Source organism: Lygodium microphyllum, chromosome 19, assembly GCF_053477565.2.
Source record: "Lygodium microphyllum isolate KBCC chromosome 19, Lygodium_microphyllum_v1.1.10, whole genome shotgun sequence".
NCBI lineage: Eukaryota > Viridiplantae > Streptophyta > Polypodiopsida > Schizaeales > Lygodiaceae > Lygodium > Lygodium microphyllum.
In genome coordinates, this window is record NC_141153.1 from 127,329,550 (window position 1) to 127,339,805 (window position 10,256).

At 38.7% G+C, this 10,256-nt stretch overlaps 1 protein-coding gene across 1 annotated transcript; it reads left to right on the plus strand.

Annotated features, from left to right (window-relative positions):
• Positions 1-797: 797 nt before the first annotated feature.
• Positions 798-3,117, plus strand: LOC148020359 (uncharacterized). Its single transcript, XM_087700662.1, has 3 exons — positions 798-1,435; positions 1,831-2,051; positions 2,234-3,117. Exons 1-3 carry the CDS (start codon positions 1,117-1,119, stop codon positions 2,894-2,896), a joined length of 1,203 nt encoding a protein of 400 aa, XP_087556788.1. The 5' UTR covers positions 798-1,116; the 3' UTR covers positions 2,897-3,117.
• The last annotated feature ends 7,139 nt before the right edge of the window (positions 3,118-10,256 follow it).

The window sequence follows — 10,256 nt, forward strand, 5'->3', positions numbered from 1 at the left end:
CACAATAAATCAGATCAAAAGAGGGTCCGGTCAGCCATTCCAGGAGAAGAAAAGGCAGACACGACCAAAAAGGTCGCGGTCGGTGTGCAGAGTTTATTGCCACGTGTGCGATTGCTTCGGCCACGTGTCGCGTTGCACACCGCTCTCTCCCGAGTCTCCTCCCCGAAATAATAAACTGTGAGAGGGTCTTTCTAGCCGTGGGTTGCGTGCACATGCCAGCCCACACAGCAGCTTTTTTGAAAATCAGGCTGATCTTCTACAGCCGTCGGATGGGCTTCTGCTTGCCCGGCACGACCGTTCGATCTCCCCACAAGAAGCCACGTGTCCCGCCCAAATCCTGATAGGCCAAATCCACGATAGAGATTCTTCTCATGGGGTTGGGTCGCTTCACACCCGAAGAGAAGACATCCAGTCGCCAGGGTTGGCAGAAACTGAGTATAAATTTAGGTTTTTTCTATAACTTGGGGGAGCCGTTCTGGAGTGTCGTCCTCGTCTCGTTCTTGGGAACTTGCGGTTGCCAATGGTTTCTATCCAAAAGCAAAACGAGAATAAAAATAGAGGGATAAAATGGGGGGGAACGGCGCGTGACATAGGCAGATGGTTAAAAAAAAAACGCGATGCGGTCTATGGATAATTCCCGGAATTATCTAATTTCGAAAGAGAGAGGTGGTGGTTGCGGCGTCAGGTCACGAGAGAGAGAGAGAGAAAGAGAGAGAGAGTCTTCGCCAAATCCCAAACAAAAGCAGAATCCGTTGCCCTTTTGTAGTACTGTTCTTCTTTCGCGTTTAATTGAAACTCTAGGATCGAGAGACACAGAGAGAGAGAGAGAGAGAGAGAGAGAGAGAGAGAGAGAGGTGATTTTCTTGCCCTTCCGCAATTCATCCTACTTTTTATAGGTACACCTTCCCACTCTGTTCACACAACACATCCACAATCTGTAGAGATCATCACATGCACTGTACACAATACAGCGCTCTCTCTCTCTCTCTCTCTTCGTCCCCCCAGTTTGAGTCCCTCATAATGTAATGGCCTCCCCTCCCCCCTGCCCCCCTTCCCTGTCTGATTGATGCTGTCGCACATCCTATTATTAGCCTTCTCTTGCAAGACACAGCAAGCATGAGGCCGTCTGTCAATCAACAACAAGGAGGTCACATGAAGCCTGCAGCTCCTCCTCGAGTCTGCCCCTCCACTAACTCCCCCGGCAGAGGGCCCGCAGACAACACAGGAGGCGTCATGCTGTTCGGTGTGCGCCTCACCCCAGACGGCTCCATGCGCAAGAGCGTCAGCATGGGCAACCTCGCCCTCTACCACAACTCCCCCGCCTACGGACACTCCTCCACCCCTGAGCACTCGGAATCAGGCGGCACAGCCGCAGATGGCTATGTCTCCGATGGCATGGTGCAGGCGGCAAGCAGTGTGAGGGAGAGGAAGAAAGGTAACCTGGCCCTTTCGCTACTTGATTGGAATTGCTCAGTGAGATGATGATCATGGTGATGTAATGGGTCGTGTTTACGTTTTCTCAATTGGAGGTCAAATTGCTGGTTTTGACATGGGGTCTGAATGCAAGGGTTCTGTCCTCTCCCATGTATGTCATTTGTTAGCTGCACGTCTGTCCCTTTATGGCACTCTAATTTGTCTGTGAAAACATCTAACAAAGAATTACTAGGGGAAATTTCAGGTTTGATTTATGATTGTGCATGTGGGTGATGATGGTGTTATGTGGATGGTCTTCTCTCAGACACACTTGTTTTACTGAAATGGGGGATGATGTCAGTACTTAGACACTCTTCAATTCATTCATTTGATTTCTGGCGTGATGTGGATGAGCAGGGGTGCCTTGGACAGAAGAGGAACACAAAATGTTTCTTGTAGGACTGCAGAAATTAGGGAAAGGAGATTGGAGAGGAATCTCAAGGAACTTCGTCACAACAAGGACACCCACGCAGGTTGCGAGTCATGCCCAGAAATACTTCCTGCGGCAGAACAATCTGAACAAACGGAAGAGAAGATCCAGTCTTTTTGACATACCAGCAGACTACACCTCACCTACGGTATATGCATAGGATTTGCTGGCATGGTCTCAATTCCAATACATTGTCGCACCTTCATACCTTCTGCACGACATCACAACACTCCTGCATCTGCAACACCTGCACATACCTCCCCTGACAAGGTCCTTCATACCCACGCACGATATGATGTATTAACGATTTTTGTTTGCCTGTACATGAAGGTCCCTGGAGTGGATGTCTCTCAGAAGGCAGTGATGGAGTTCAATGCGTCTTCTTCAGAGCTCAGTATGGGTAGTGCTCCATTTCCTTCCAACAGTTGTGAGGCAGCAGCTCCCAATTTAAGCACAGCAAACATCATGACACCTTTCACACGGTCCTTCGCACGGCCGCCTGTCAACTCCCTACACAGCTTATTGGTCAGAGATGATGCGGTAGCGGTTTTCATGTACGGCAAATTGCCAAACCACGAGAACGCACAATCAATGTTGAAGCAAGGGCTGGAAATGGGGTCCCAAAAGAATGCTTCCAATTTTACTTCTCCCTTTTCCAGCATACCCCTCCCTGCACTGGCTCAAGCATCATACATGGAAAGGAGTAAACTGATCAGGCCAGTGGCCAGTCTTCCTCCATCTCTGATGAGGATTGATGAGGCAAGTGAAGTACCATCTGATCTAAGCTTGACCATTGGGCTGCGTCCTCTTCCCCCCCCTCCTCCGCCTTCAGGTTCACCCTCTTCATCTTCATCATCTATCACAGCAGAGCCTAACCCTCTAGCTCTCAAGTTAGAACAACCTTCTGCAAGGCACTCTGCATTTCACTCGGGCACTGCAGCCATTGCGAGCAACAGCATGGGTCCGAACGGCAATGCCATCAGTGTGGTGTAAGTGAGCAACAGTTTTGTGAAGCACTGATTGACTGGTGAGAATCTAATTGAGAATCCAATCCTGCAGGGCAGCCAGCAACTTGTAAAACTTAGAGTTGAAGGTAACGATAGACATCATGAGGGAAGCAGTTAAAGAGACCCCTGCAGCAGCCTTGTGTAGGGTTAAAATGAGGTGGAAAAATCTTTGTACAGATTTGACAAGTTATCTTTATCGCTTCTACTCATGTTGTTGTTTGTTTCTGTGGGTGTGGGTGTGGGTGTGGGTATGTGTGTTCACTGTTCATATGATTGGGGCACTGAGCAAAGAGAAATGTGGATGAAAGGGTTGTAAGGATCGTTACCCTGCTTTACATTGATATAATCCAAAGAACACAATCACGCACACACACGCGGTGTAAGAAAAGCCCAATAGGAGCAGCTTTTTACAAGATTCTAGCGCCCCCTCCCCTTCACATAAGCCTCTACACATTGCGTCCTAACACGAAACATTTCTCTTTTGTCACCCTTTGTGTGTTGCTCCAAGATGTGACTTTTGCCCTTTGTAACTGAGCAAAAAGCGTTGAGAGTGGGCTATGTGTATAAAATGCCTGTATGTTACGGAAAAGTTACCGTCGAAAAGGGCATGAATGGTGCTGCTTGCTAGATGCTTATGGGGGCCATCATTACCTACAACTCTCTTCTCTCATTACCCGCATCTCTCTCTCTCTCTCTCTCCATCATGCTTTTGGAATCAAATGTGATGGGCGCATTTTCACTGAGGGACAAACACACGTGTATCTGCGAGGTCCCATGGGCCATATCGGAGTGACAAGCACAAGGATACAGATTAAATTTCGGTGTTTGTGCTTTGTCGAAATGAAAGAGCGCACCTTGCATCTGTTGCGTCCCGCAGCGCGCTACATGGCAACTCAGCAAATTATTGAATGATGACGTACTTGTGAAGGTTAAGGGGATTGTGATCCTTCGGCCTCAAGATCTGATAGATGACAGGCATCTAAAGAAAGGCAAATGGACGTTGGGGCCCTGATTTGATGATCTCTTTGGGTAGAAGATCTTGTGAAAAGATAAAAGGAGATGCGCGTATTATTATTAATCCATTCTTTAATTTCAGTCGGTGCCTCCCCAACTCTCTCTCTCTCTCTCTCGAGAAGGGGAAGGTTGTCGCCATCTTTTCGTCTGGGAGCTGCGGGACAAGACGCCAAGGTGGGGCGGGGCTTCTCTCCCCCCAATCCCTCTTGGTCAATTTTATCTATCAATCAGGCTGCCCTCTTAGAGAGATGGAGATGCTCAATGCTCATTGATGATTGATGATGTTCCTCGTGGGAGAGAAGGGGGATTAAAAGAAAACAGAGAATCATCTCTACGTCTTCTTTTGGTGATGAAAGCATTATGAAATCTCAACTCATGGAGTATAATTAAAATCTAAAGTAAAACATGTATGCAGACATTGCGATTCCCTCTTCCATATAAAGACCGCTCGCTCAATCAATGCCTCGGAGATGTAGCCCTCAAAATCTTTATAAAAGGCTTGGGGTGAAGGGGCACTGGGAAATTGTTTTTTATTTTATATGCACTTGGAAAAGAGTTGCTCTCCACCTTCAATGATGGAGGACTCACGAGATGCGAGCCCAGGGGTAGTCGAGACACAATATTATTATGTATTATTATGTCACAGGGTTTTGTGCCCATGGGCCTTGATATAATATCTCCATTGAATACATCAAACTGTCTAAAACAATGTTTTCCGAGAGAAACGCCCCATCTAGGGTTCTCTCTCTCTCTCTCTCTCTCTCTCTCTCTCTCTCTCTCTCTCTCTCTATTTTTATTCTCTCCCCTCCCCCCCCCCATTTTTCTCTTTACAAATGTCAATATCACATGTATAAAATTAAATTATAAATACGTATACATATAAATATGAAATATATGAGTATTGTAATACATACACAATATAGCTATGCTATATATAATAGTTAACATTATAACTATGTTAAAAGTATACATATACAAGTTATACATATACATATATATATAATAGATAATAATTTGTAAATAGGTATAATTATTACTAACATTTAAAGGTAATGTATATATTAGTGTGATAAATAATTAATTACTAATCATTGATATGTGTATATAGATAATATGCACACAAATACCTATGCACATGTGCACATATACATGAAATCTATGTTTTGATGTGTATATAGATAATATGCGCACAAATACAGGTACAGGTACACGCGTGTGCATAAATACATTAAAACTATGTTTTGAGCTTATATGCAATAACACGTTAATAATAAATACTTCATATAATAATTAGCATATAGACATAACAACAATGTGTATTTGGTTAATAATTAATAAGTATTGTACATACGTATATATAATATACATACATTGTTATATATTTATTATTATTATATAATTATATAAAATATATTGTAATACTTTATAATTTTTAATATATCACATTATAATATTATATAAATTATATTATAGTATTGTTATTGATTTATATAATTAATAATTATTTTAATAGTTAATAAATTTTATACGAATTATTTATCAATAACAATATATACATAAATTATTCATTATATTACATAACTACAATACTATAATTATATATAATTACATACACTTTTTGTAATGTTGTAGGTTACTTGTGTCTATGCATGTTCTTAAAAGTATAATCAATGTTTTTATCCTTATTGCATATTTAGTTATCTTTTTCACAAATCTTTCATATCACATGAATTAAGGATAGATAAAAGTTTATCGTTAAGATGACTAAATTTTGTGAATGGCATACAATTGTCATTTAAATGACATAGCAATAGTATTTGCATGTGCGTACGTGTTTTTAATTCTTAATTACACTTGTATGTTGAAGGATTAAATGATTGAATAGTTGTCAGTTGGTTTGTTTATTCCATGGATTAAATGTATTGCTTGTTTCTTTGTTTTGTTTTATTGTGAGCATTTGTTGTAAGCTATAGTTGGTAAGATTATGGAAGAGTGATTGATCATTGATCACTTACTTGCTATGTCCATATTCATTATAGTATCCAACAATATGAGGATACCAATTCCTTAACTTTCAAAGACAACCAATGCTTTTTCCTCTTACCTTCCTAATGCAAAGTTAGGTTCTATTTGCAAGAAAAGGTCATTGGCAATAGAGTGGAAATTTACCAAACGATTTTTAGTTTTTAGATGGGATATATGCATTGGGAGTACAATTTTTGCCATATCTTGAAGTCTAGTGGTGCATCTTGCATTAGGATCATTTTCTTGGTAGAGTGAAGAACTCCATTCATGTATGTCAATACGCAACTACCAAGCAAGTAGCCAAGGCCATTCAAGAGCACTATGAATGCAAGAAGACTACTATTGCGAAGAAGCCGATATGTTTGACTCACACATCTACATTGTCAATTAGCCAAACATTTGTACTTTGCCTTGCAATTTTACCAAAGAGGTAAATAATTTGTTCAATACTTGTTTACATGATTTTTTAAATGTATTGTTAAATATACTATTTGACACATTGTTAAATGTGTTTTTTCACATGCTATTCAACATGCCTATAAACTCTTAGTTTTGCAGAGTGCTCATTCACTTAAACATGTAGATAAACATGATTGTAGATAGAGGTAAAAGTATTGTTATCGAGTTGAACAAAAGTGGTGTTTGAGAGTTGAACAAAAGTGACGTTGGATGTATAAGATGTTTACAATAAATGATCATAATTATACATTTTATGCAAAGTAATTTACTTATGTTTTGTATATATAATTGATAAATGCATGTGTGCTTGGTTGTGCAACATTCTTCTTTAAGCAAATGATAATGTATATTTTGTTCTCTATTTTTCTTTTCCATTCATACATAAAAAATAAATTAGTATTTGCAGCTCTACTTTTATGCTATACATTACAAATTATCTTGGTGCATGTTTATTCGTGAAAATCTATTTAGTATTTGTTTATTACAACGATGTAGATATCATTAGTTTTATTGTCCCAAAATATCAATTAAGAAGAGCAACCTCAAGGGAGTATATCTCAATTATCTGGATTATAGCTCGCCACAAGGGGAACTCATTCCTATCTTTGACTATCTCCATGTGGATAGTCGCAAGGTCTCTCTCATCCATTTCTCAAGCATCAGCATCCCAAATGGCAACACAAACTCCTATGATAGGTCCTTCTAGCACATAGACTCCTTTACCCATAGTTCATGCATTTTCATCCACTAGTTGAGGATATCATAGTGATAAGGAGAGTAGAGTAGTGGAGGATTATCAAGGATAGTAGGGAGACTAGATATCTCTTTAGAGCCAATAAAACCCCTTAGGAAAGGTCTCATATGCTAAAATAATATAGATACAAAACATGGTATCAAGATAGATGCATGTGGAAAGGAGATACTAACTTACCTTCATTGTGTCATATACTCCATATACAAAGATTGGTTCTTTTTTTTCAAAGTAACAAAAACTAGTGTTGATAGAGACCATAAAGGATATGCATAAGAGACTACCAAACTCTAAGAATAAAAGGTTAACAAGTAGATGGGTAGGAATAAGAGTGCCAATCATCCTAGGTAATAAGAGGTTGTTGTTAATGTGGTATGCATATATGCGTAAGAAAAGGATGTAGCAAAAGCTTCCTCAGTTGGAACAACCTACTACTACTCATGGGGAGTGGAAGGGTGAAGAGGTGTGCATTAACAGGGATTGCCACTCATCAACACAAAGAAGCATGACACATCTAGATGGAACAATATGGGTCTTCACATTTTGAATCACGAGGATGAGCATAGTAGAAGGCTAATTTTGTAAGTATGGGTCTTCTTCACATTGTGAACAAGGAGGATGAGCATCAAGGGAGGATAATTTATAAGTATAGCCAGCTTGATTCATTAAGCATGTGTGTCTCTACTATTACTTAAATGTTCTAGTATGTGTATGTTATTTTACAGATGGATATTGTGGGTCAACTTCTGACCTAAGTTGGAATTGCATATCATCATTGACCTAATAGGTGAAATATGCGGGATCACAAAGGGTTGTAATAATCTGATTATAAATATGTGATTTCATAATAAGAACATGTTATTAACGCTAAGATTTTGTGTTAATAACATTAAAATTAAATGGTTAATTGGGTAGAATTGGTTGTGCTGATTAACCCATTGGGAAAATGCCATAAAGTAGGATGCTAGAAAAGCCCAATGGGCTCTCTCGACATTCAAAATCTCTACAAATAGAGGACTCCTACTACATTTGTTACTTTTCTTTTGGGTGAGTCTCTTGGGAAGTGCATCCTTCTTGGATGAACAACTCTCCTATGAGAAAAAAGCCTTAAGAGACTCTTTGTTTTCAAGTATCACTATGCAAATAATGAAATTAAGCTCATCAAGAAATTCTTAAAATTATCCACTCAATGCATTAGAGAAAAAAATATAATTATACTCTTGGAAGTGTTTTCAATGCATAATCCGAATGATGATAAAGGGATTATCATATCATGTCTCTAAAGCTTTTCAAGCTTCTCTTGAATTCATGATTATCTAAGCATGAATCTTTCTGCAACTTGGATTCCATATTTACCAAGAAGGTTCTTTTGGCTCTTGCTCTTAGCTTCTTAAACACTCTTTATCCTATCATGTCTATTTTAGAACTGTTCTAACTATCTTCAATAATAAACACAACTGCATGATATCAATTTTAAGTTAGATTGTTATTGGACAAAATATTTAATTAAGAATGCAATTGCATGTCATAAAACTCAATGCTTAAAATATACGTAAATTGTATAAAGTGGTTGATCATTAAGTTTAAAAACACAAAACCATTGCAAATTTTTAATATAAGTACACATAGGTGAGGACATTTTCTGCCCAAATATATGATCTAAATGCCTATCCCATCAAAAATAAAAAATAATTAGCACATCAGGATATTGTTTGGCTAAATATAAGGCCAAATGTCCATTACTTGTCTATTCATGTATAGCTCATCAACACAATATCTATTCAAATTCACAACTAAGCGACCTATCCATTCGAGTCCATACCAAAGGGGAAAGGGAGATTGTCACTACCAAAATGAAATCCCTATGCTAAGTTCACGACATAGGGCCAAGTTAGTTGTGACATACTTGTCAAAAGATACTAATTTTCCAAATATACAATTGAGTGCCTATTTGACACTTACCTTTTGACAATAAGGATTATGGTTTAATCAAAGTTATTGGAAGTATCATCTCTATGGCTTTCAAACACAATAAGGCCAATTTTCTCTTCATTGAAAATGACAATTTTATGGCTTCATGGTCCTTCCTTAAGGAAGGGCAGACAGTTCTATCTATGGAGGATTGTATTTCCCTCAATGATTGAATTATCAATAACTTCTACATTTCCCTTGTGAGTACTACAAAAATTCAATGTTGTGGAATCCCTGTGGGTTTTAGTTACTCGCCTTTATGTGCAACTTATACCTCTTTTTCTTTGAATACGATTCTTGCAAAAACTTAGCGGCTTTGCAAAGATTTGATATTCTCAGGCACTTCATTCACACCTTTAGATTCTATGATGATATTCTATTGGTGAATGTTTCTAACTCTACTATCTTCTTTTGTCAACAAGATAGTCCTCCTTTCATGATCCGTGCTAATGCCCCACTTCAATTTGGATTTTCGGATAATGTCTTCTATATTTTAATAGTAGTCACTTCATCTCCATCTTTACCAATTTTCTAAATATGACTATATCTTGTACTTTGCAAGCTTTCATCATCCACATGACTATATCTTGTACTTTGCAATCTTTCATCATCCATATGTATGATAAAAATGATAAGATTCCTTTCAAATATATTTGATACATACACCATAGCAATAATAGACCTTCCTCTTCGTCTCACAAGACCATCATTTCATAAATAATGCCTATTTTATATTCCAATAATCATTCATATTGTCCTCTGAAGGAAATTCACATGCTAGTACAAAGGTTCGCTAATAATGGGTTCAAAAATTCTAAATTATGGAGACTTATACAAGCTTCCCTAAAGACCAACCACCCTCTTCTAAAGTTTGACATTCAATAACTATTAGCACTTACTCTACAATATTTAGTGGTGGTGGACACCTCATGGAGCACACCAAACAAGTGGTGGTCTTGCAAGTACCACCACCCATTTGGGCTTCCAATACATGGGCTATGGATGGATATGTGACTCAAGGAATACAATTCATTGTTAGATTGCATAGTCCTTATTGACTCTCTGCTTGTTTGGTTTGCAAGTATGAGATGGTCCCTCTTTCTTTCAAGCTATTGTTGTACTTGTG

Excerpts from the sequence above, each read along its gene's own strand:
- LOC148020359 (XM_087700662.1), top strand. The coding sequence starts at position 1,117 with ATGAGGCCGTCTGTCAATCAACAACAAGGAGGTCACATGAAGCCTGCA. Across the intron at positions 1,436-1,830 it reads TGTGAGGGAGAGGAAGAAAG|GGGTGCCTTGGACAGAAGAG; the intron begins GTAACCTGGCCC and ends GTGGATGAGCAG. Across the intron at positions 2,052-2,233 it reads CAGACTACACCTCACCTACG|GTCCCTGGAGTGGATGTCTC; the intron begins GTATATGCATAG and ends CTGTACATGAAG.